The sequence below is a fragment of the Bufo bufo genome, chromosome 1 (assembly GCF_905171765.1).
Source record: "Bufo bufo chromosome 1, aBufBuf1.1, whole genome shotgun sequence".
NCBI classification, from domain to species: domain Eukaryota; kingdom Metazoa; phylum Chordata; class Amphibia; order Anura; family Bufonidae; genus Bufo; species Bufo bufo.
Window position 1 is genome coordinate 556,331,312 of NC_053389.1, and position 27,673 is coordinate 556,358,984.

Sequence of the window (27,673 nt, forward strand, 5' to 3'; positions counted from 1 at the left end):
GTATCTATTTACATTCAATACTTAGCGCTATGGGCACTTATCGTTTGTTTTCCCACCTGAACTAACCTGGGTCCTATCTATTTATTTTTATTTTTTTCAGTGTGCATGTTGGCAGCCGAGTTCTCTCATCACGCTGCCATAATCGTATGTAAACTGCCATTTGGCAATCGGTCTATTATTGTGGGTCTGCAGTGTCATTAAGGATTGTTTTTTCCTGTTATATATGCACACACGCATCACTGAACCGGGGCGGCCATAACCATTGGCAACGGTCCCGTTATCTTTACATGCCTACTACACGTAACCCCCTGATGAACCTTCCGTATGGGCGAAACGCGTCGGGGTCTGTAGGTCATTTATACCTATCTTAAATATATCTATATCCAATTGTGCGTTTTGTTTGTGTATTTTATCTTCTAGGTGTGCCCTGTACCTCCTGGTTATACCACGAGGGCAGTATACAGTGGACACCTTTTAAACTTATTCTTTCTTCTGTGCCTGTTTTCCATGCTAGACACCACGTATGCCGTCCCTATTCACCACTCACCTCACCAGGGATATCTAGGAGTTTGAGTCTAGGTACGGGGACAGGGCGCCCCCACCATTTGGAGACGTCCCTGGGCAGAGGACCAGTTCAGGGAATCATTGCTAGGGATAATCTTCCCCGGCCCCTCGCCGTGCATACCGGCATTTTGGGTTTAAATACTCTGGCCTCCACATGGATCATCTGCATGGTACTGTTTTGTCTGTGTATATGTAAATTCTGTAATTACCTATTAAATTTAGTTACTTTATGAATAAACAGGGTACCCCTGCTGGACTATCTATTGATACATATTGAAACCCTGTCCTAGTATAAGCTTGCTATCTGTATTGCTGGACTTCTGTATAGCTGTGGAGGAGGGGCTTAACAGTTTTCACTAAGGCTCAGTTCACACCTGAGCGTTCTGAAAGGAGCGCTCTGTATGCGCGATTGTACGGGCGTTTACAAGCGCGCATACAGAGACAAGTGTGCACACAGTGTCGCGCGTTCCCGAAAGTCTATGTACGGGAACGCGCGACAAGCGCCCAAAAAAACGCTCCTGTACTTGTGTGAGCGTCGGGCGTTTTACAGCGCAATCGTACGCGCTGTAAAACGCCCAGGTAAGAACCATTCCCATAGGGAAGCATTGGTTTCTCCTTGTTGAGCGTTTTACAGCGCGTAGGAACGCGCTGTAAAACGCTCAGGTGTGAACTGAGCCTTAGTGTCACGCCTCCTATGGAGATGAGCTATACCCAAGGTCTTCTGTGTCCCCCAAGGAAATTGGGCGAGAAAGTCAGTTACTGGGTAAAAGGAAGTTCCTTTGGGTCATAAGGGTGGAATAGCCCTTGGCTGCAGTCACGTAGGGGCAGTGAGGTCAGCTGGTTCCTGGTCTCTCCAAACACATTGGCACGATGTGACCCCCTTCAGAAAACACACTGCCCGCTGGCTTGCATGGACTTATGACCTGTAGCTGGCCGCTCCCCTCCCCGCCCCTGGGAAGGGTCCACCTCTCCTTCTCTGGTGCTGGCAGCATATGACCCATAAAACCCCTTAGGGCTCATAGCCCCAGACCAGAATGTCGCAGAAAGATGGTTCCGGGCTCAATTGACCCGCCTGGGTTCAGGCTACAACTAGAGTCCAAACATGGTACCGGTATTTGGTTTCTGTGGGGAGATATGGATATCTCCTTTCCCTGGCATGCCCCATCAAACAAAGCCCATGGGCACGTAAATCGTGGCCACCAGGACACAACTATGTAACCGGTTTACGCCTGCGATGGCCGGGCGATTCATAATTCCTTATGAAATGTAGGTGCCAACATGTCTGGAAGGTATCCTTGATCCTGGCAAGGGCTGATACCTCCTGCTGGGTTTTTTCCTGCAGGATTTAGCTTGCCTCCAAACTGGTGGATTGAGGTGTGACCTTCTCCACCTGGGGCCTCCTTGAAGCTTGGACCCCTGGGGCTTTCTTCCTTGCCAGCTGACAATCAGATGGCTGGGGGGTGGGAAATTATTTTGCATGTACACTGATGAACATGCCAAAAGGTAAATCAAATGACAATCAGGGCTGGGGCTTTAAAGCAGGGGCCTCCTGTGAAGTTCACTACCTCGGCTATCTGTCAGCAAATGGAGGTGTGAGGACATGGCTGACAGTAAATATTAATTCATATTCCTCACACCCCCTTTTCCCAAAATAATTTTTTTTAAAACAATACACATCATGGGTGTCACGATGTGCGAAAATGCCCATAGTATAAAAATATATTCCCCATACGGCAAACAGCAAAACGCAAAAAAGCGTCAAAATTGCCGAGTCGCAGTTTTTGATCGCTTCATTTTCTACAAAAAATTTAATAAAAAGTGATCAAAAAGTCATACACACCCCAGAATGGTATCTATGAAAAGTTCAGATCGCCCCGCAAAAAAATGAGCCCCCAAACAGCTCCATACACATAATTACAAAAAAAGCTATAGGGGTCAAAATATGGCGACGAAAAAATAAAACTGACTTTCTTATTATTTTATCACCATCAGAACGCAAGAACAACTATACATATAAAAAGGTATCGACGGATTCGTACTGACCTGTGGAATAAAAGTAACTTGTCCGTTTTAACGCACATCGAACGTTGTAAATAAAAAACCCGTAAAACTGTGGTGGAATTGCTTTTTCTTTTCAATTTCACCCCATTTGGAATTTTTCCCCCGCTTCCCACTACATCATATGCAATATTAAATGGTGGTGTTGTAAAGTACAACTTGTCCTGCAAAAAACAAGCCCTCATATGGCTATGTCAGGCATGCTCAACCTGCGGCCCTCCAGCTGTTGTACAACTACAACTCCCATATTGCCCTGCTGTAGGCGGATAGCTGTAGGCTGTTCAGGCATGCTGGGAGTTGTAGTTTTGCAACAGCTGGAGGGCCGTAGGTTGCACATGCCTGGGCTATGTGAACAGACGAATAAAAAAAGTTATGGCTCTTGGAAGGCAGGGAGCGCAAAACGAAAACAAAAAAAACAAAACCTCAGGGGTAGAAAGGGTTAAAGAGGACGCGTCACCCTAGCCTAGTAGGTCTGTGTTAGTAACCACTTCTGTTGCCCATGTAATAACAATTCTGGAGTATCTTTTCTTATGACTTATGAATATGCTGTGCTGTTCCTTTATTATTCCTACTGAAATAAAACTTCATCTGGGTGTTAACAGTTGGGGAGGTGTCCCTCCACAGTCTGCCACTGGCAGCACTGAATGGATAGTGTCAGACTGTGCAGAGTCACACCCCTAACCCAAGTGGACCATTATTCCAGTAGGAATAATTAAGGAATGACACAACATACAGTCATAAAAAATAAAAATAAAAGATGCTACAGAATTGCTACAAGGGGAACACAAGTGGTTATTAACCTTTTCAGGACACAACCTATTGTTATTTTTTAACTTTCGTTTTTCCTTCCCCTCCCTTCTAAGAGCCATCATTTTTTTTCGTTTTCTGTTCACATAGCCATAAGAGCTTGTTTGTTGAGGAACAAGTTGTATTTTCAATAACACTTATTTTACCATAGCTTGTATTGGAAAACGGGGGGAAAAAAACCTTTGTGTGGTGAAATTGAGAAAGAAAAGGCAATTACGCCAAGGTTTTGGGGTTTTGTTTTCTATCTGCTAAAAACAACATGACAACCTTATTCTGCGGGTCAGTGCGATTACAGCAATACTAACTTTTTAATAAAAAAATGTGTGTGTGTGTGGGAGGAGACAAGATGACCAAAAATGCAAATCACGCATTTTTTCCCATTGCAGCACACAATGTGCAGATTAAATATTATTATAATAATAGACATTTTTGGACATGGTGATACCCGTTATGTTTATTTATTTTTATTGCTTATTTTTATATGTAAAATTGAAAAAGAGGGTGATTTGAAGGAGGGTGGGACTTGGACTTGTAATCATCTGATCACTTGTCCTATAGAATACTATTGCGGTCTATCGGATTCTGAGAGGTTGCCTGAGAAGCAGTGCCTCATGATAGCATGGGTAACTTTCCCAAGGTCCCCCCAGGCTGTCATGGCAACCGATCAGAACCCAGTGATTTCACCACAGGAGCTCCGATCGGAAGGCAGCGGAAGCTGCCTAACCCCACAGATGCTATTTACTGTGGTATGAGGGGTTAAATCACTGGGATCTGTGTCATTGTCGGTCAGCCAGCACCCTGCCAAGTATAGAGTGGGCACAGCGCATAAGCCTGCTCCATACTCTTTACAGTGCACCACGATGGAAATGTACATCATGATGAATATAGCGGTGAGGAGAGATGCCAATATATGGTGTTACTTTGTTGGTATAGTGGTTATTTTAATACACACATATATTATTTATTAAATATAAACATGTTACCTCTTTATTTCTATGTTTTTGACAAACTGTGAGAAAACAAAGCTATCACCAAATTATAATGTGGCTCTTAACCACAAGAAGGCGATTTACCTTTGAAGAGCTTAACAACAAATGTTTCCGTTAAGGTTAACACTCCTGCGTCTATGTAATGAAGAAGGTTTCCTAGAGGAAGGCAGCGCACTGCTAGGACCAGGTGCAGTGTCTGGAAACCTGAAGACAAAAAATGATAAGTAAGACTATTATTATTTTTTAAACAAAGGGCATATTTAATTTCATGGTTTTCCCGAGAGAAAAATGGTGGCATGGCATGCTGAACCTGGAGCGAAAGTGCATCCGTAAAAGACATGAGCCTCAAGGATGCATGGGATACATGGAACAAAAAACACACCACTGCTGTGAGAGATGGATATAACAGAATCAGACGATCTGTATGTAACTTACCAGGAGGTAGAGGCATGCACATTCGGCTTGTGGCGTCTGTAATTCGGCACATGACATGAAAGGCAAAATACTCTGAAGAACTTCCACTCCTGTCCCTAAATGACAATGATTGAAAAAAAAGTGTTGTTATTACACTTACTAGTAATAGGTTTCCGGAAGTATCCACGACGGCCCCCCGGAGATGACCCCGCCTTGCCAGGGACAGGAAAAACATGCAGAGGTTAAAAACCCCTCCCACCACCTTCAGTGACTTTTCAAGAGCCGGTAGGAGACTTATCCCAAAATATTTAGATATAAACAACCCTTATACCACACACTTTTTTTTTGGGAGGGAAATTCCCGCGTGCCGTCGTGGAGACTTCCGGAAACCTATTACCGGTAAGTGTGATAACACTTTTCCCTAGTCTCCACGACAGCACCACTGAGAACTAACAAAGGACTCGTTTTTAGGGAGGACCACTGAGGACTGGACCTTGCGTTCCAAGGCCAAATCCTTAGGCCTCTTTCACACAGCGTTCCGAATTTTCTCTGGATGCAATGTGTGTGCATTGCGGGAAAACCGCACGAGTGGGCACGCAATTGCAGTCAGTTTTGACTGCAATTGCTCTCCGATGTTCAGTTTTATCCGCGCAAGTGCAATGCGTTTTGCACGCGTGTGAAAAGAAACTGAATGTGGTACCCAGACCCGAACCCGGACTTCTTCACTGAAGTTTGGGTTAGGTATTCTGTAGATTTTAATATTTTCCCTTATAACATGGTTATAAGGAAAAATAATAGCATTCTTAATACAGAATGCTTACTAAAATGTGGATTGAGGGGTTAAAAAAAATAAAAATAAAATTAACTCACCTTATCCAAATGATCGCGCAGCAGGCATCATCTTCTTGCTTCTTTCAAGACTTGCAAAAGGACCTTTGATGACGTAATCACGCTCACCACGTGGTGAGCACGGTGACGTCAGCGCAGGTCCTGCTGAATGAAGATAGAAGATTTCCACATTTTAGTAAGCATTCTGTATTAAGAATGATGCTATTATTTTCTCTTATAACCATGTTATAAGAGAAAATAATACAGTAAATTGACTTATCAATTTACTATCATCTCCTTAGCAACCATGCGTGAATAATCGCATTGCATCCGCACTGCTTGCAATTTTCACGCATCCCCATTTATTTCTATGGGGCCTGTGTTGCGTGAAAAACGCTGATTATAGAACATGCTGCGATTTTCACGCAAAGCACAAGTGATGCGTGAAAATCACTGCTCATCTCAACAGCCCCATTGAAGTGAATGGGTCCGGATTCAGTGCGGGTGCAATGCTTTCACCTCACGCATTGCACCCGCACTAAATTCTCGCCCGTGTGAAAGGGGCCTTAGTGTCTGAAACATCAACTCTATAATGCTTTGTGAATGTGTGGACTCTCTTCCAAGTGGCTGCCTTATAGATCTGGACGAAACCTCTTTCTGCATAGCTATGCAACATCTGGAAATAGCCTGTTTAATCCATCTTGATATGGAAGTTTTAGCTGCTCTCTTCCATTTATTTGGGCCAGCAAACTACAAAAAGAGGTTTTTATCTTTCCTCCACGGTTCCGTCACCTGAAGGTAAGGGATTACGGCCCTTCGAACATCTAAATTGTGGAACTCTTTTCACTATCATTTTTCAGATTTTCACAAAAAGAGGGAATAACTATATTCTGAGACCTACGGAAGAACGAGCACACCTTAGGAAGGAATCAAGTTTAAAAATGATTCTATCATCAAAAGATTGAAAATAAGGGAATACAGTAGACAATGCCTGAATTTCACTAACCCTATGGGCAGAGGCCACCAAAAACACAGTCTTCCAGTTAAGTAGATTAATAGATATCTGATCAATGGGCTCAAATGGAGGTGCTACTAATGATCTGAGAACCAGATTTAAGTTCCAAGGAGGGACCAGACTTAATATTTTTAACTTGATTCTGTGTCTTTCAGGAACCTAGAAATAAGAGTTACCTCTGATAGATAATCAAAAAAAGTACTTAGTGAGGCCACCTGAACTCTTAAGGTAGTAGGGCTTAGGCCCAGATCTAATGATTTCTGAAGAAATTCTAAGATATCTTATCTGAAAGCCCTTTCCCTTTTAAGATTGCCTGTTCAGCATCCAAGCTGTCAATCTAAGGGTTTTTACATCTGGGTGAAAAACCGGACCCCAGCTGAGCAGATCTGGAGTCAAGGGTAACTCCAGGTAACCTAAGCACATTTCCGCTAGAAGGGAAAACCAGCTCCTCCTTGGCCAGAAGGGGGCCACCAGGATCGTCCTGGACTTTCTGGATATTTCGAAGGACCCTTGGTAGCAAGGGTATAGGAGGGAAGGTGAACCCTAGATTCTGGTTCCATTTTATTGAGAAATCGTCCACTGCTAACGGACCGTATTTAGGATTTAGAGAGCAAAGGTTTTTTATTTTCCCGTTTTGTCTGGATGCAAACAAATCCACCTGTAGCAGTCCCACTTCTGGACTATTAAAGCGAATGCTTCTGGACTATCAAAGCGAATGCTTCCTGAGCTAACTCCCATTCTCCTGGTATTACTTCCGTTCTGCTCCGGTAGTGTGCCCAATGATTCAGCCTGCCCTTCAGGTGAATTGCCTGTAAAGAGCGAAGATTTTTCTCCGCCCAATGACAAATTTTGTCTGCTGTTTGGCAGAAAAGATGACTCCTGGTTCCCCCTTGATTTTGAAGGCACTAGATTTGATTTTTCATAGTTGACTATCCAACCCAGACCCTGTAAAGTTTTCTATACTAAAAGAACCTAGACAGAGAGAGAGAGACACACAGGAGAAGATTGAATAATCAGCATGTCGTCTAGATATGGAACCAGCTTGACACCTTCCAATCTCGGATACGCAGACACCTCTGCCATAATCTTTGTGAATAGACGGGGTGCCGAAGAAATCCCAAATGGTAGGCACACAAATTTGTAATGACATATCTTCTGACCTTCCTTGATAGCAAAGCGAAGAACTTCCAATAACTATGATGTATGGGTGTGTGAAAGTACGCATCCTTCAGATCTATCGTGACCATACCTGTGTTTTTTTTCTTATCAGAGGAATTGCAGTCTTTAATGACTCCATTTTTAAATTTTTGTATACAATAAATCTGTTGAGGTATTTTAGTACTTAGATTGTCCGAAATGACCCGTTTGGTTTCCGTACAAGAAAAAGGGTCGAATAATGTCCCGAAAATTGCTCCTTTAATGGAACTGGCTGAATTGCTCCTGCTTGAAGAAGTTTTTTTAACTTTGTTTTGAAGAGTAAATGGGAGACTTGTTAACCCAAATCTTACGGGGGGAGGAGAAAGAAATTCTATTTTGTAACATGATTCAAACGTAGAGGATCCACAGATTTTTTGTAATGTTCCTCCAAGCTGGCACTAATTCTCTCAATCTTCCCCCTACTCCGAGTCATTTGGATGTGGATGGTTCGAAGGAGCCAAAAAGAGGTCTACTCTTACCCCCCTTTTTAAAACGCCATCTACGTGATTTACTTCCATCAGATCTATATTGCGGCTGAAATTTAAATCTATTAGGCTTTTCCTTTTAGTCCTCGTCTACAGGAAAACCCCTCTTTGATGCCTTTTCTAAAATGTTATCTAGATCTGGTCCTAAAACATATTGACCAAGGAAAGGGATAGAGATTTAATTTTTAGAAGCCATATCACCTTTCCATGACCTAAGCCATAATACTCTCCTAGCTGAATTGGCAAAACCAAAAGTTCTAGCTACCATACATACTGTTTCAGCAGAAGCATCAGCTAGAAACCCTGCTGCGGATTTAAGAAGATGAAAAGGAGGACAAATCTGTTCTCTCTGAGTTCTATTTATTTAAGTGGGATTCTAACTGATCCATCCAGAGGCAAAGGGATCTTGCTACACAAGTAGAGGAAACTGCAGGACGCAGGATTGCAGCTGCCGATTCCCAGGTCTTCTTAATCATACCCTCTGTCTTCCTAGCCATCTGATCCTTAAGCTGGGAAGAGTCCTCAAATGGGATGGAAGTATTTTTGACTAACTTAGCAACTGCAGCATTAATTTTAGGAATACTGTCCCATTGTTGTACATCAGTTTCATTAATGGGATATCTTCTTTTTAGTCCTCTAGGTAAAAAGGTTCTTTTTTCTGGTGTATCCCATTCATTTTGAATCATTTTATTAACAGGAAACACTCTTTTGCTTTTCTCCCAAACCACCAAACATAGTATCTTGTACTGATCTGGGTTTTCTAACATCTTCAATCTCCATAGTGCTACGAACCGCCTTAAGTAATTGGTCTATATCAAGGCTGCTCAACCTGCGGCCCTCCAGCTGTTGTAAAACTACAACTCCCACCATGCCCTGCTGTAGGCTGATAGCTGTAGACTGTCTGGGCATGCTGGGAGTTGTAGTTTTGCAACAGCTGGAGGGCCGCAGGTTGGGCATCCCTGGTCTATATCGTCTAAAGAGAAAAAAATACTTATTTTCTTCTTCATCCGAGGAGGAATCCTCCGGTTCTCCCTCCTCTTTTTTCCCCAAAAATCAGACTCAGGGTAAATAGTAGAATCAGAAAGTACATGCTCCTTAGATTTCTTATTTCTCTTTTTAGGTGCTAAAGATGCAGATAACCCAGACATGGCTGACTGAATCTCATCTTTAACCAACAATTTTATGTCATTTATAAACACTGGAGTCTCATCCTGAACCACTTTTAAAATACACCCAGGGCAAAGTGGCTTTTTATATAATGCATCCTGCTTCTTTCCACATATGGCACATTTAGATGCAGTAGGTTTACAATTTGGGCCCATCTCTTTCTCAGACTGAATGAGAGAGAGAGAAAAAAAAAAAAAAGAAGAAAATCCCATCAAAATAGGAGCAAAATATAATTTTTTTCCCCCTCCATATCAGGGAGATCTCATTGACTTACAATACCAGCTGATGGTAGAGGCTGCTTAATGGAACCGTCCTCCATGCTGAGCATTCAGGGGGAACAGGAGAGCCAAGTAGAGACCGCCTCACTTCAGCTCTCAGCTGAAATAAATATCCCTGTAGGCGGATGTTAAATCCCACGCCCGGAAACAGCCGGTATGTGGAGGGGAAATACAGGCTAAGGCCCCTCCACCACCAATGAGACTAAACTGGCATGCGTTCCACCGTCTGCATTCTATTGGATGCCGGAAGCCCATCATCGAAAGTGACGTCATCTCCTGCATTCCATCTTCCACTGATGCGCTCCGCAGGCCGCCAGAAGTGCCTCACCGGAACTAAACTAACCCCGACTCCCGCGCCCAACACAGGTTGCTATTTACCTAACAGCCAGCGCTGTTGATAATGGATCCGAAGGCTTACTTTTGACAAGTATCGCTGACATAGCAGGTACCTGTAGGGAAAAACAGGGAGCTGCTAGCTATGCCAGACCACCTGCTGTGGATCCCATACTGCAAACAAAGACCTCTCTGCAAGTCTGTCCTGCACAGAGACAAGAAAAACACTGAAGGTGGTGGGAGGGGAGGGGTTTTTAACCTCTCTGCATGTTTTTCCTGTCCCTGGCAGGGCTGGATCATCTCAGGGGTGCCGTCGTAGAGACGACTGGGGAAACAAAACTGTAATCCAAATATCAAAAGATGCATTTACTTCTTCAACACCATTAATGAAAGGCCACAAATAAATAATTAAAAAAATGTTTGTGTGTTTACTTAAGTTCCACATGTGCTATATAGGGGGACATGTTAAAGGGGCAGGTACTATATATTACTGTATGGTTTTTAGCCGTAAACATCACAAAACATACATATACATGTCTTCTACTCACAAGCATAAAACGTCAGGATCAAGAACGTGCTTTCTCCAAACAACCTCTAAAATCTGAGACACCAGGTCCAGCTGTTGGCATCAAGCAAAAAAATAACGTCCATATGTCAATCATATTCCACACTATAGGAATTGTCTTAAATTAATCCAATATGGACACTCATTCACGACCGTAAAGGCTCCGTGCCTGTATCGCAGACTTAAATGGGTCCACGATCTGCAAAATATGGCAAAAGATAGGACATGTCCTATCTTTTCTGGAGCGGAGGCACAGATCGGAAGCCCACAGAAGCGCTTCTGTGGGCTTTCAGATCTGTGCCTCCACATCACAGAAGATAGGACATGTCATATCTTTTGCCGTATTTTGTGGAACGCGGACCTCTTCAAGTCAATGGGTCCGCACTGCAAAACTGGATTGACACTGCCAATGCCAGTCCATTGTGGACTGCTATTTGCTGTCCGCAGCACGGACACAGAGCCCTTATGGTGTGAATGGCCCCTAAATAAAATTTTTCTCTCTAAAACTAATATACGTTCATCCAATGATCTCCACAATTTAACATGTAAAGCTGAATATAGGCATTTATTAAATGGCGTGCCGGAGGATGCAAGAAGAAGAGATCAGATCTGGAACTCATTTATATTGGCAAAATATAAATAAAAATTCATAGTGAATTTAGAACATTAGGACCATGTGTGGCTATGACACAGTGTCACATACTTCTCTGGAAAAGGTGAGAATTATTGTCCAAGGGTGAAACTAGGAAACTTAAGCTCTCTGCCTATTAACTGCCTCATTTCTCTTCATTATGTTAGGTAACAGCAGGAAATATTACATTCTGACTCAAAAATATAAGTCATATTGTATATACACATTTCTGGGTTTGCTCTTTAACAGTTACCTGTTTGCAGACAAAGTCCAACACAATTTTCTCAATCTTGTTTTTTGCAACATGATGAAGATGTTGTGACAAATGATCTTTTAATTTCACCATCATCTGCAACCAAAACAGAATATTTTAATGCATGACTTTGCAAAGAGCTTTGCATCTATGTGCAGATACAGCATATAAGGATTAAAGTGCATCTTTGAACACTATTATTCTTTGCTTCTTAATTTATGAATGGTTTTTATAATATATATATATATATATATATATATATATATATATATATATATACACATATACATATATACATATACATACATACACACACATATACATATACACACCAAAAGTTTGGACACACCTTCTCATTCAAAGAGTTTTCTTTATTTTCATGACTATGAAAATTGTAGATTCACACTGAAGGCATCAAAACTATGAATGAACACATGTGGAATTATATACATAACAAACAAGTGTGAAACAACTGAAAATATGTCATATTCTAGGTTCTTCAAAGTAGCCACCTTTTGCTTTGATTACTGCTTTGCACACTCTTGGCATTCTCTTGATGAGCTTCAAGAGATAGTCCCCTGAAATGGTCTTCACTTCACAGGTGTGCCCTGTCTGGTTTAATAAGTGGGATTTCTTGCCTTATAAATGGGGTTGGGACCATCAGTTGCGTTGAGGAGAAGTCAGGTGGATACACAGCTGATAGTCCTACTGAATAGACTGTTAGAATTTGTATTATGGCAAGAAAAAAGCAGCTAAGTAATGAAAAACGAGTGGCCATCATTACTTTAAGAAATAAAGGTCAGCCAGTCAGCCAAAAAATTGGGAAAACTTTGAAAGTAAGGGCTATTTGACCATGAAGGAGAGTGATGGGGTGCTGCGCCAGATGACCTGGCCTCCACAGTCACTGGACCTGAACCCAATCGAGATGGTTTGGGGTGAGCTGGACCGCAGAGTGAAGGCAAAAGGGCCAACAAGTGCTAAGCATCTCTGGGAACTCCTTCAAGACTGTTGGAAGACCATTTCAGGGGACTACCTCTTGAAGCTCATCAAGAGAATGGCAAGCAGTAATCAAAGCAAAAGGTGGCTACTTTGAAGAACCTAGAATATGACCTATTTTCAGTTGTTTCACACTTGTTTGTTATGTATATAATTCCACATGTGTTAATTCATAGTTTTGATGCCTTCATAGTCATGAAAATAAAGAAAACTCTTTGAATGAGAAGGTGTGTCCAAACTTTTGGTCTGTACTGTATAATATATATATATATATATATATATATATATATATATATATATATATATATACACATACACACACACACACACGCACACACACACACATATACACACCTTGATATCCCCTGCATAGGCAAAATGATAAAATCCTGTATGAAGACACCACTGGAGGGAGCTTATGAGCTTCCTGTGTACTGTACTCTTTATATAGTATAGGCTATAAACAAACTTGTGGTGATTGAAGGCAGACAATTCTTATGTCTATGTATCTAGAGCATGCATTCACTATTCCATTCACACAGCCATATGAGAGCTTTTTTTTTATGAACCATTCGGACTTTCTAATGGCAGCATTTAATATTCTACACAGTGTAGTGGAAAGCTGTATAAAAAAATAAAAAAAATAAAAAATTCCACATGGGGTGGAATTGGGGGAAACATGCAATTCTACCATAGTTTAATTGGTATGGTTTTTATGGCATTCTCTACGCAGTAAGACTGACAGTTTAACTTTATTCTCCAAGTCAGTATTATTACAGGAATACCAATATCGATATAGTTTTTCACCTTATTATAAATCCCATAATATTTTTTTTTTTATGTTAACATCTCCGGAGCTGTGAGAGTGCTCCTTTTTTGCGGGGCGATCTGTAGTCTTTAAGGATTCCAGTTTGGGATGTGTATGACTTTTGGACAACTTTTTAATCAATTTTTATGGGAGGTGAAGCAACCAAAAAACATTGAATCAGCCAGTTTGATTTTTCTTTCCATTATGGCATTCACCATACCGGATAAATACTTTTATATTTGAATAGATCAGGCATGCAGCAATAACTATTATTTTTATTTGTTTATTTTTAAAATGGGGAAAGGGAGTGAATTGAAATTGTATTTTTTATTTTTACATTTTTAAAAACTTTTTTTTATTTCTTTATAGATTTTAGTCCCTTCCCAGGAGACTTTAACATGCGATTGTCTGATAGTTTCTCCCACCGACTACAATGATTTAACACCGCAGGCAGTGGGAGAGTCACTACAGTCCATCAGAGAGGAACTTCGCTATGGCTGGCAGGCCTTCAGAACAGCTCACTCAAGCTCTTTGTGGGGGAACCGCTTGGTGTCCAGGAGAGCAGCGCTGGAGAATAACCTCTCAGGTGCAGACAAATTGACCACGGCATCTGAGGAGTTAATATTATGTGATCTGTGTTATTGCTGATCACAAACTCTGCCTCCAGGTGTCTCCTGTGTAAAAAAGCAGGTGCTAGTGGGCTGTGGGGCCCACTCAGCTGCTGAGCAGGCAACACTTTACAAACTCAGCATTGGGTGTACTTGTACCCTCAATGTCGTGAATGGATTAAGAAATCTAACAATCAAAAGCTAACTGAATTTGACAAACATCTTAAGGGCCCTTTAACTGAGAATCGCATAGATTATCATTAACTAGCAATTATAGTAACGCTCGTTAGCGATGATCGGTTGGTGTAAATGTACCGCCAAGCACTCGTTCATCGGGTAATCAGATTGCTTGTGCGCACGCAAGAATGATCGTTTACCGGCAGCAGATTGTGCTGTGTAAACACAATCTCCTGCCAGCAAACAACAAGTCAGTATGGGAAAGAGCAATGGCATTGGCGATCACTCCTTTACATACTGTGGAGGAGATCGGTGTAAATGCAGCGGTCTTCTCCGATAGCGATCAGCAGATTTTTGGGAAGGAACACCTCCATCCTGACAAACTACTATAATATCGTCCCATGTAAAAGGGACCTTTACCGGGGTCACATAGCATTATATTGATTTATGATGCTATGTAACCCTTACAGTTCTGGAATGCATTATGCCATTATGTGTTATCCAATACATTTCAGAACTGTAAGGGTTACATAGCATCATAAATCAATATAATGCTATACGCAGGTCAGTGCTGGAAGTTCAGGACAGGTGCTGCAAGTCGGTAGCGTGACACTCGCTCGTCTAAAAGCGGCCTAAGGGTACATTCACACGACCGTGTGTAATCCTTTCCGTTTTGCGGTCCGCAAATAATGGAACAGTGTGTCCGTATTTTGTTGACAAATGACTTCCGTTTGTGTTCCGTATGTCTTCAGTTTTTTACGGTCTGCAAAAAACGGAAGGAAAAAAAAAAAAAAAAAAAGAAAAAATAATTAAGGCCTTCAAAAATAAGGAAACGGATCCGCAAAAAACGGATGACATACGGAAACCATTCCGTATGTCATCCGCAATTTGCGGATCCATTGACTTAAATGGGGCTGTGGACCGATCTGTGCGGACAATAGTAGTACAAGCTTCATATTTTTGCGGACTAGAAATGCGGAAACACGGATGCGGACAACATACTGAACGTTGTCCGTACATTTTATTCACCCATAGAAATGAATGGCCCCGCATCTATTCCGCAAAATGCGGAACGGATGCGGATAAAATTATACGGTTGTGTGACTGTATCCTTAGTTTGCTGCATAGGCGAGATCCACTGGGATTCACGGCAGATCGGTGCGGTCTTGTTATTTGGTTCCAGCAGTGTGGCTGGTGAAACATATGGTTTCAATGTGCTTCACCTGTACAAACCGCATAGCTAAAAACTACATTTGCAAAACTGTGTGTAGTAAAGCACCAGGAAATTTTGCTGTGCAATTCTCTGCTGTGCTGCAAACTACTGCCCTCATCATGTATTGGCGCCCTAACAGAAAATGGATAGATTTTATTGGCTACTAGAAAGAAAGAATTTAAATTGCCTAACAAAGACCGTAGTGCTGAATACCTGCATGGAAGACTCAGCCTATAAAATGGTATCATTTTTCTGGTTTCCCCTACACAGTCTTTGGCTATGGTTTGGTTCTACAGTGGGAGATCAGTGACATCTAGTGGGCTCTTCAAGAAGTGCGTTTTCTGACACAATACAGCTCTACTCTAGTAAGCATCTACAGTTACCAGACACTATATATATCTATACACATACACACACATGTATATAATATATATATATATACAGTGGGGGAAATAATTATTTGACCCCTCACTGATTTTGTAAGTTTGTCCAATGACAAAGAAATGAAAAGTCTCAGAACAGTATCATTTCAATGGTAGGTTTATTGTAACAGTGGCAGATAGCACATCAAAAGGAAAATCGAAAAAATAAACTTTAAATAAAAGATAGCAACTGATTTGCATTTCATTGAGTGAAATAAGTATTTGAACCCCTACCAACCATTAAGAGTTCTGTCTCCCACAGAGTGGTTAGACACTTCTACTCAATTAGTCACCCTCATTAAGGACACCTGTCTTAACTAGTCACCTGTATAAAAGACACCTGTCCACAGAATCAATCAATCAAGCAGACTCCAAACTCTCCAACATGGGAAAGACCAAAGAGCTGTCCAAGGATGTCAGAGACAAAATTGTAGACCTGCACAAGGCTGGAATGGGCTACAAAACCATTAGCAAGAAGCTGGGAGAGAAGGTGACAACTGTTGGTGCGATTGTTCGAAAATGGAAGGAGCACAAAATGACCATCAATCGACCTCGCTCTGGGGCTCCACGCAAGATCTCACCTCGTGGGGTGTCAATGGTTCTGAGAAAGGTGAAAAAGCATCCTAGAACTACACGGGAGGAGTTAGTTAATGACCTCAAATTAGCAGGGACCACAGTCACCAAGAAAACCATTGGAAACACATTACACCGCAATGGATTAAAATCCTGCAGGGCTCGCAAGGTCCCCCTGCTCAGGAAGGCACATGTGCAGGCCCGTCTGAAGTTTGCCAATGAACACCTGAATGATTCAGAGAGTGACTGGGAGAAGGTGCTGTGGTCTGATGAGACCAAAATAGAGCTCTTTGGCATTAACTCAACTCGCTGTGTTTGGAGGAAGAAAAATGCTGCCTATGACCCCCAAAACACCGTCCCCACCGTCAAGCATGGGGGTGGAAACATTTTGCTTTGGGGGTGTTTTTCTGCTAAGGGCACAGGACAACTTATTCGCATAAACGGGAAAATGGACGGAGCCATGTATCGTGAAATCCTGAGCGACAACCTCCTTCCCTCTGCCAGGAAACTGAAAATGGGTCGTGGATGGGTGTTCCAGCACGACAATGACCCAAAACATACAGCAAAGGCAACAAAGGAGTGGCTCAAGAAGAAGCACATTAAGGTCATGGAGTGGCCTAGTCAGTCTCCGGACCTTAATCCAATCGAAAACCTATGGAGGGAGCTCAAGCTCAGAGTTGCACAGAGACAGCCTCGAAACCTTAGGGATTTAGAGATGATCTGCAAAGAGGAGTGGACCAACATTCCTCCTAAAATGTGCGCAAACTTGGTCATCAATTACAAGAAACGTTTGACCTCTGTGCTTGCAAACAAGGGTTTGTCCACCAAGTATTAAGTCTTTTTTTGTTAGAGGGTTCAAATACTTATTTCACTCAATGAAATGCAAATCAGTTGCTATCTTTTATTTAAAGTTATTTTTTCGATTTTCCTTTTGATGTGCTATCTGCCACTGTTACAATAAACCTACCATTGAAACTATACTGTTCTGAGACTTTTCATTTCTTTGTCATTGGACAAACTTACAAAATCAGTGAGGGGTCAAATAATTATTTCCCCCACTGTATATATATATATATATATATATATATATATATATATATATATATATATATATATATATATATATAAATATATATAATCGGCTTGTAAATGCTTTATATCTTAAAACATACCAGTCCCATTAGATCTTTCTGTAGATAATCTTCTTCCTGGTTTAATGGCACAATTCTTCCATCTGCAGATAAAGTCAAGCATACAATTGAATTAGTTTTGGAACAACCCCCACTAATGCAGAGAATCGGGCTTCCCATTCTCTGGTGAAGAAGTGATAACTGTATACTTGGCCAGTATCCGTTGGATACATGCAACAGCTAAAGGAGTATGTAAGTGCTTGGAGCCCCACAAATGTGACTTCTCAAATATTTAATTTATACGCCAAAGGCTTCAGTAAACCCATGTAGGTCAAAATCAGTCATAAATACTCTGAATACTCCGGCATCCTCCCTTCTCTGGGCAGATGGTTTTCTTCTTCTCTCAGTGCATGTACAAGAGAACAACAAATGAGAATGTATTTGTCAAGTCTTGGGGGTATCATCAGGATCAGTTGAAAAGAAATATGCAGCTTGTACAGTGATGTACTCATCAAGGCAACGGAAGCCTTGACGAATCCCAATCTTACCCCACCAATAACAGGTTGTGATATCCCTATTTATATAGTAATATATTGTATTATACTTCTTATTATGCCTCATTCGCCCAGTCAGTGTTCGGTCAGTGATTTCCATCAGTGATTTTGAGCCAAAACCATGTATGGCTCTAAATACAGAACAGGTACAGATCTTTCCCCTATACCTTATGTCTGTTTAGGCTACAGTCCTGGTTTTGGCTCACAATCACTGATGGAAATCACTGGCCAAACACTGATGTGCGAACAAGGCCTTATATTGTTGCCGGGGTCATTTATCAAAGACTTGAGTTTCAAACCAGGCTTCAATATAGTCTGCTCCCCCAGAGGATGCTCTTATTTTACAATGAGGCACAGGTCTAGATATAAATTAGGTGCATCCTTTAGCAGTCCGTGCACACCACAACCCACTTTCAGAAAGTGGTGAAAAACACCACTTGTGCCTAAATTTAGGTGAAATGATGTTCACAAAGTCACAAACAAGGGGTTTAGGGCTTTTTCATGACAGTTCCTGGTGTGTGTGTGTGTGGTTGTTATAATAAATAATATTTTATATATAACACAATAATATAATACATTTTTATATAACTCTAGGGACAGCATTCTTGGGAAACCTGTGAAAGAAATTGAATTTGAAAACCTACATTTTAATTTAATGGGACTCGTCGGTCACTATATGGGTTTATCATACGACAGATCCAGCTCATAGAGCGTCATTGTTTCCATTATGAATGAAAGTTATGATGCTAGTGTGAACAGAGCATTATCTTGTTTTCTGGCCACCAAACACTCCAGAAATGTATCCGTCAATAAGTAAACTCTTTTACTTACCATGTTTCCTTGTGCTCATGTTACGAAGAACTCTGAAAGAATGGAATAAGCAACCATTAGGATGTAATAAAAAAATAATTATAAAGATTTATTATATACCATCTGTGGGGCTACAAAAGTAAGTAATCCAATTAACCCATTCACGCTCTGCATAAAATATTTATTTTATGCACTTGTATAGCACGGACATATTCTGCAGCGCTTCACAGATATTAGCATCTATCACAATCTAAGTTCCCCATCAGTAGGTCTTTGGAGTGTGGGAGGAAATCCACACAAACATACAAGCTCCAGGCAGATGTTATCATTGGTCGGATTTGAACCTGGGACCCCCATCGCTGCAAGGCACCAGTGCTAACCGCTGAGCCACCGTGCGGCCCCAAATAAAACCAGTATTAAATAAAAAATTTAAAAATCATATTATATAGCCATATATCTTATGAAACTGGATACCTGGCACATGATGAAAATGCCACTTAGCACTTTACATTTATTAGTGCCTTCATGTATCAAAATACAAAAATAAATAAATAAATCATAAAAAAGCAAAGCCAAACAGCAACAATGTTTGTAGATAAATGTCACTACCTATAAGCACAATTGCTCTTAAAATAACAGAACACGCTTGCTTATACATGTCACTTATGCCTACATCTACACACACATCATAACTAAACAAACCAAAAATTGCTGTGATCCAGATGCCAGTAAACATTTAAACCTGTAAGTGTTCTGATTTGGTGAAGGGGTTTATATATCTCCTCATATAGTAACTCCTTTAGCAGGAAAAAAAAAAAATCACCCCCCCCCCCCCCCCCTTGAGACAATCCGAGAGTACCTATACTATGTCACAATAGGTGAATTAGTAGAGCTTGAGGGTGCCCTGTAGAGGCCAACCCCTTTAGTAAATCATATCCAAGTAACAGTTGTACAGTATATACGTGATCACTCAGTACATAAAGAAACAATTAAAAAGGTACTTACTTTTTAGCATTCTCAAGTATATTTCGTTGGTACACATCATTTCTCTTCTCTACTGTATCCTGTAACATAAAATTAAGATGTTACAAATCGTATAAAAAAGTTACAGCAGTTACAGATTAGACTCTGGTCACACAGCAGTGAAGACTTTGGATTTTCTGTTTCGTTCCCCACCCCACAGGTTTCCATCATGGTGCCCGTCGCTTCAACAGAAAATATTGTACAGCATGCTGTGGAGGAACTATGACAGAATCTTCTGATAGAGATGTGATCAGACCCTGATATGGGAAAGTTCACAGGATTTAATAGAACTCAGATTTTATGAATTATTTCAGAAACACTTCTCAAAGGATATTCCATGAAAAAAAAAAAAGTATTGCTATGCAATGAATACAGCATTTCAAATGATTATTGCAATGTAGATGCAATAAAAATAGTTTTTTTTTAATGTACGTTAAAGTTTTCTTTCTGGTAGCGCCACCTGCCGTCTATCCTAGTCCAACTTCTCCTGCGTTCACTCCCACATACTCAATTGCTTCCTTGCTCCCTTCCTCCTATCAGTGCTTACGTCTAAATTGATAGAAATAAATAGCTATATCTCTCTCTAGACAGTGGAGAAGGAAATTTTGAAGCTAGTACTATTTATTAGTGGAATCGCTGGGGATGTGTGTGAGGAACTATTTTCTATGCAGGGAAGGAAGACAGGAGAACACAATTTCGGCAACTGGGGGGCAGGTTTAGCAATAGCTGACTGCAGTGCACTGCAGGGAGATATAGCTGCTTGATGGTCACATGGGACGAGCTGCTGCCTGCCCACAAAAAGTGAAGAGACCAGGGCTGCAGAGGAGTGAGTAAAGAAGTTAAAATGGTGAAAATTACACTGGAGAAAAAGAGTTATTTTTTGAATGGATATAGTTAAAATAATGGTGCACATTACTCTAGATATTTTATATTTTTGATTTGTGGGATAACCCCTGTAACCAATGTAAATTCAATAATCCACTTTTTGCTTAAGGTCTGTGACCCACATCCAGACAGCTCAATGTATATTTCGCAGTCAAAGGCATTGGACTTTTTGACCTTGTACAATGCCATAATGCTTACAGGAGCATTTTGCTGGGGCAGCATGAAAACATACATATTTTCCCCCATTTCATACAAATGTAAGGCATAGCTTACCACTTCAGAGATCAGTCTGCACCAATCCCTCCTTGGCATGTGGTTAATGTACAGAAATCGTTGCTGGGCTTGCTTCATGTGTTCCAGTTCACAATAAAACAATTTCCAAAACCCTTTAAATATTCCAGCCTGTTCAGAAGCAATTTGTGAATGTATAAAATAAATAACATAAAAATTACATTACATAAAAACATGGCTCAAAGGCAAACCACATTTAAAGGGGTTCTGCAGTTTTTTTTAAACTGATTATCTATCTTCTGGGTAGATCATCAGCATCTGATCGGCAGGGGTCCGACACCAGGGACCCCTGCCGATCAGCTGTTTGAGAAGGCAGCGGCGCTGGCAGTAGTGCCGCGGCCGTCTCGCTGTTTACCGCAGGCCCAGTGACGTCACAACCATTATCACTGGGCGGGGCAAAGCTCCATTCAAGTTAGCCCCCGCCTAGGCCATTTATACTAGTCGTGACGTCACTGGGCCTGCGGTCAACAGCAAGAAGGCTGCGGCACTACTGCCAGCGCTGCTGCCTTCTCAAACAGCTGATTGGCAGGGGTCCCGGGTGTTGGACCCCCGCCGATCAGATGCTGATGATCTATCCAGCTGCAAAAACTGCAGAACCCCTTTAACCCACCAAGGTCTAGTGTGCATTTCATACAAAGATGCTTCTGTACAAAATGGCCCCAAAGTAATGTTTTCTCACAGGAGGCAATAATACATATGCATTACAATGTATTGTCCTCAGCTGGCTATTATGCATAAGGGTTTATTGTAGGATCTCAGGATTATTACGTCCTTATACAGTCTTAGAGAATGCTTCTGCTATAAGATTTTACTAATTAAAATCAGATACTGAAACATTCTTTTTTCTAATCAATGTTACTTTCTTACTGTAGATTTTTATTTTATTTTAAATTCTATCCATTATTATGGGAGCACCCATCTTACTTGAGCTGCTTCTCCTAAGAATCCGAGATAAGCTTTATAGCAACCACATGGACCATGATGACTTGTAAATTGAAAATATTCATTGGCTTCTATGTGAGAGTGTTCCAAGCATGCTCTGTGATCTGTGCAGAGGTCATTGTGCAGGGAGGGGGAAGACCTTTGTAGTCCTCAATACCAACTGTGAATGGTGGCTCCTATGTTATTAGCCTCCAGCATTATAATAGAGGTGTTCATTGTAATTCTGCCTGTGGTAATAATTAGATTACTGCTGTAAAGTGATCTCTATAGAAAATAAAGTGTTGATTTATTATGAGGCTCAGTGGCCAGCATTTAAAAATGTAAGATTTCAGAATATTTTTGAAAATTCTTGAAAAATAGGTTTGACCAAAAAAACTACTTTATTTCAACAATGTCATTTTCAGCTGACACATTCCCTTTAATTATAGTATTCATTACCACTCCCTCTCTTTCTTGCATACAGCTCTTTATAGATGTTCCCTTTGCTGCCGAGACTAGAAGAGGCTTAGTGGTTACTAGAGAAAGCTAAATTCAAAGGCTAGTCACACTACTTCCCTTATGATACACTCTGGGGCTTTGTTGAATGAAACTGCGCTAAAAATTACACGTTAACTCCACCTTACAGGGAATTTAACAGAAAATGTCCTATTGTTCAAATCAAGTTTTCTTTTTCTCAGGGCTCATGCACACAAACAGATTTTCGTTCCACGTCCCGTATTTTTTTTTGCGGACCGTATGCGTAAACATTCATTTCAAAGGGTCCGCAAAAAAACCCGCAATGAATGCACACAGCTGTAAAGCACAACACAGTGTTCTAAGAAAAGATACTCCTGAATTTTTGTTCGATGGAGACTAAAAGTATTTGCTAAAACAGACATGTCCTCTTTACAGCTAAAAAGTAGCTCAAATTACAAAACTTAGGCATTAAAACAAATACTACTAAAAAAAATCATTTGTGGTCTTTTTAACATCTTTTGACTCATGCTGTGTGTGGTGGGTTTAGACAGAGCATCAGAAACTGATCAAGTAATGACACTGGGCACAATGAACTTACCTTCAGAATTGGCATATCAGTTATGTCGGATGTACAAGATATGCCATCTATATTCTGAAAATGAGCACACAAAAATTAAACTTGCACTAAACACCAAAAAAAATACAGATGCATGGTGGTGTTCAAGTCAGACAGTCATCGATGTAACAAGTTACCTAGAGTTAAAAGAGAGACAAGACAGTGGTCCCTCAGGTTACAATACTGATTGGGTCTGGGATGACCACTGTGTGCTGAAACCATTTTAACTTGAGCCCATAATTCTATGGAAAACTAGTAATTGGTTCCAAAGCCCAAAAAAGTCATCCCAAGATAAGAGAAAATGAGGATTTAAAAAAAATAAGCAGATGACTACAACAGATGAGTCCTTACATATAACGGTTAGGACTAGATGCTGGAACCTGTAAATCACTTTCTATGATGAGGACCAGAGCTTCTTTGGGGTCTTGTATAGCACAGAGTGTACCAGAATAATAAAATGGAGCCACCCTCACCAGGTGTCAAAAGGAAATGCTCATTCTAGCACAGACGGAGGGCATTACAGGACATGTAGTACCGCACCGCTGAGTATGAGGCATTGTATGACCAGCCTGGTTTCAAATTACGATGGCCCAGAAAAGACATTGTAAGTTGACAATATAATCTTCAGGCCGTTGTATATAAGCAAAAGGGATTTCACTGTAGGCAAGCACAACTGTAGCAGCAGGTAGAAAATACAGTAAATGTTCACTAGACATGTAATATATCCAAGATAAATGTTAGTAAGCATGGCTAAGGAGTTGAATAAATCTTACCTGGCTCCAAAAAGGCATTGAAGTGTAAGGCAACAGCTTATCCAGGTACATGGATTCCATGCTCAGGTACCTATGCAAGGAAGCTTTAGAGCACAATTCATTAAAATGTAGCCCTTACAGTACATAAGGCACATATATACAAATACAACTCCAAAATAGGCATCATTTTTAGTCATTTTCAATTTTACTACAATACGCATATCTGCTGAGCAGGACAGGACAGCTAACAAATGGAATAAGGTTGTAGGGGGTCATTTACTACACTGAAATGCGTATTTCAGGCACAGATGGCCACTATCTGCGACTTTGCACCGCTCACGCCAGGTCTAAAACTGTTGCCGTGGCATGGGTGGGGAAGGGGCAGGCCAACAGGCCTGTCTTATTCATAATTTTCTATTCCTGTTTTAAGTGTACAAAAGGGTCTTAATATAAGCCAGCTGGTAAGCGGTCTTAAACTTACACCTAGGTTTAAGGCAAAGGGCGCTGGATGCGTTCAAGTTATGTAGAGGCCGGCGACTCTTCATAACTTCGGCGGACCCACCACCAGCACAAGGCCTTTATTGAGACTGTAAATGTGCCCAGTAATGTTTTAGGAACTACTGGACTATTACTCCTTTCATGAAAATTGCTCATCAGCCCCTGTCTAAAACATGACTAGTGCGGAATAGGGCATACAAGTTATTTCTGATTTACTGACAAACGATAGACCAGGGGTGGCCAACCCGCGGCTCTAGCGGTGGAGCTGGGAACCAGCTGAGCAGCCTAGTATCAGTTAGAGAACAGAGTGGCACGAGCAGCTCTCAGTGTGTGCCATGTTCTCTTCACTAGCACAGTGGCGAAGGAGTGAATCCCTCCGTCTCCACTGTGACGCGACTGCCGCTGCCACCAATGGGGAGATAGCAAGGAGGAGAAGGGGAGGGGCTGTGGCCACTGCACCACCAATGAATTATGTAATTAACATATTAATTCAAGTATAGGAGGCAAATGACAGCAGCGGTATCACAAACCCGGCCTCAATAACCGGGCATGCGATCCACCGAACCGCGGAAATTAATTGCTGCGGTTCGTCGGATCGCATGCCCTGTCATTGAGGCCGGGTATGTGATACCGCCGCCGGTACCCGCTGCCTCCTATACTTGGATTAATGTGTTAATTACATTTATTGGTGGCGCAGTGCACCCCCGCGCCCCCAGTATTATAAATTCTAACCATTGGTGGCGCAGTGCACCCACCCCCCCAGTATTAGTACCATTGGTGGCAGTGGCCACATGGTCCCCTCACCACCTCTTCATTGGTGGCAGTTCCGATCGGACCCCCAGCAGTGTAATTACGCTACTGAAACCCTGACTGCCCTGGTAAGCTCCCTGCTGCAGTGTGTACTACGCACAGGGCAGCAGGGAGAGTATAAAGTCCTATTCACCCTAATAGAGCTCTATTAGGGTGAATAGGACAAGGGTTCTATAGCCCCTTAGGGGGCTAATAGTAAATAATAAAATAAAAAAAATGTTAAAAAAAACATAAAAATACTAAAAGTTTAAAATTGCTCCCTTTCCCAATTTTACATATAAAATTTACAAACTATAAAAATACATATTACATATCGCGATGCCTGAAAAAGTGTGAACTATTAAAATATTTTAAAATATTTCCTATGCGGTGAACGCCGTAACAGAAGAAAATAAAAATAAATCACAACCGCGAGATTCGCCATTTTTTGTCACCTTGTCCCCCTAAAATAAAAATAGGATAGGACTGCTCTACTATGGGCTGGACGTTCCATAAAATATGGAATGCACACAGCTTTTTTGGGGGTTTTATTTTTTTTCACGTGCTATCTAGTATCGCAATACTTTTTTATGGCATCGAAATCGAATCAAAATTTTGGTATCGTGACAACCCTAGTAGGTGGAGACGCGCACATCAGGTCACAGTGGAGACAGTGTCAGACCTGCAGAGTAGCAGGTGCCTGATCAGGAGCCCGGTGACCGATCATGAGAGGTTTAAATTCTAGTACTGAGCATTGGGGGTCTGATATAAGCTCGGGGTGGGGGGATTCTGATCTGAGCCCGGGGGGGGGGGGGGGGGGGGGTCCTGACACTGGGAGTTTGATTTGTGTTGTCTGATCTGAGCATTGGGGGTCTTATTTTGGGGGTCTGATGAGGATTGGGGGTCTGATGAAAAAAAAAAAAATATATGTTCTTTTCTTCTCTGCTAATGAAAAATAATAAGAAAAAAAAAAACTCAGATCAGATGAAAAATATTTTTTCTTATTTTTCTCCGCTAAAACCTAGGTGCATCTTATAGGGCAAAAAATACAGTGACTTGTGTGTAAAATGTATAGCTTGTGGCTCCTGGTAGTCATACGCTTTTTTTTTCTGGGTCTGTAAGGTTGGCCACCCCTGCGATAGACCATTGCCTTTTACTAAGCTCCAAAGTTCCACCTCTGATACAGACTATTGCAATGATATCTATTATATCCAGCTAACTACTTTTTTAACTACTTGCCACCAATCTCACATAACTATTCTCCCTTCTATGATTAAGGCTACTTTCACACTGCCGTTTGGTGCGGATCCGTCATGGATCTGCACAGACTGAGGCTACTTTCACACTTGCGCTTGATCGGATCCGTTCTGAACGGATCCGATCATATTAATGCAGACGGAGGCTCCGTTCAGTACGGATCCGTCTGCATTAATAACTTAGAAAAATTTCTAAGTGCGAAAGTAGCCTGAGCGGATCCGTTCAGACTTTCAATGTAAAGTCAATGGGGGACGGATCCGCTTGAAGATTGAGCCATATGGTGTCATCTTCAAGCGGATCCGTTCCCATTGACTTACATTGTAAGTCTGGACGGATCCGCACGCCTCCGCACGGCCAGGCGGACACCCGAACGCTGCAAGCAGCGTTCAGCTGTCCGCCTGGCCGTGCGGAGGCGAGCGGAGCGGAGGCTGAACGCCGCCAGACTGATGCAGTCTGAGCGGATCCGCATCCATTCAGACTGCATCAGGGCTGGACGGAAGCGTTCTGCTCTGCTCGTGAGCCCCTTCAAACGGAGCTCACGAGCGGACAGCAGAACGCTGGTGTGAAAGTAGCCTGATCCGTTCCGATAATACAAACGTCTGCATCCGTTCAGAATGGATCCGTTTGTATTATCTTTAACATAGCCAAGACGGATCAGTCTCGAACACCATTGAAAGTAAATAGAGGACGGATCCGTTTTCTATTGTGTCATAGAAAACGGATCCGTCCCCATTGACTTACATTGTGTGACAGAACGGATCTGTTTGGCTCAGTTTCGTGGAGACGAAAAGGAGGCAAACTGATGCATTCTGAGCGGATCCTTTTCCATGCATTACGGCCAAACTGATCCGTTTTGGACCGCTTGTGAAAGCCCTGAACGGATCTCACAAACGGAAAGCCAGAACGCCAGTGTGAAAGTAGCCTAACATTTTCCAACCTTACACCATCCTACGCCATAAGGGCAGCAAGCCGTATTATTCTCTACTCTCAAATGACACTACCAGAAAGAAGACAATTTTTACACAGCGAAAGACTTTTTCCAAATCATTTATGATACAGGAGTGGATATCAGCAGCATCACACAAACCTACTCTGTATGCTTCCCATTTCGAGCACAAACTTCTTCTAATATAGTACTATACAATACATTCCAGAACTGTAAGGGTTACACAGCATCATAAATCAATCTACAGGGTGGGCCATTTATATGGATACACCTTAATAAAATGGGAATGGTTGGTGATATTAACTTCCCGTTTGTGGCACATTAGTATATGTGAGGGGGGAAA

General features: G+C 41.6%; 1 protein-coding gene across 2 annotated transcripts in view; it reads right to left on the reverse strand.

The window, feature by feature from the left end:
* Positions 1 to 27,673, reverse strand: part of LOC120982828 (gamma-secretase activating protein) — a 146,109-nt gene that overhangs the window by 22,567 nt on the left and 95,869 nt on the right. For both annotated transcript variants that reach the window (XM_040413013.1, XM_040413021.1), the window contains exons 18-27: positions 23,862 to 23,944; positions 23,071 to 23,124; positions 21,057 to 21,185; positions 19,881 to 19,939; positions 18,897 to 18,928; positions 17,554 to 17,615; positions 11,585 to 11,680; positions 10,684 to 10,754; positions 4,854 to 4,948; positions 4,503 to 4,622 (exon numbers count right to left, since the gene is read on the reverse strand). In XM_040413013.1, the coding sequence (XP_040268947.1) occupies positions 4,503 to 4,622; positions 4,854 to 4,948; positions 10,684 to 10,754; positions 11,585 to 11,680; positions 17,554 to 17,615; positions 18,897 to 18,928; positions 19,881 to 19,939; positions 21,057 to 21,185; positions 23,071 to 23,124; positions 23,862 to 23,944 (801 nt within the window). The remainder of the gene's footprint in view (positions 1 to 4,502; positions 4,623 to 4,853; positions 4,949 to 10,683; positions 10,755 to 11,584; positions 11,681 to 17,553; positions 17,616 to 18,896; positions 18,929 to 19,880; positions 19,940 to 21,056; positions 21,186 to 23,070; positions 23,125 to 23,861; positions 23,945 to 27,673) is intronic.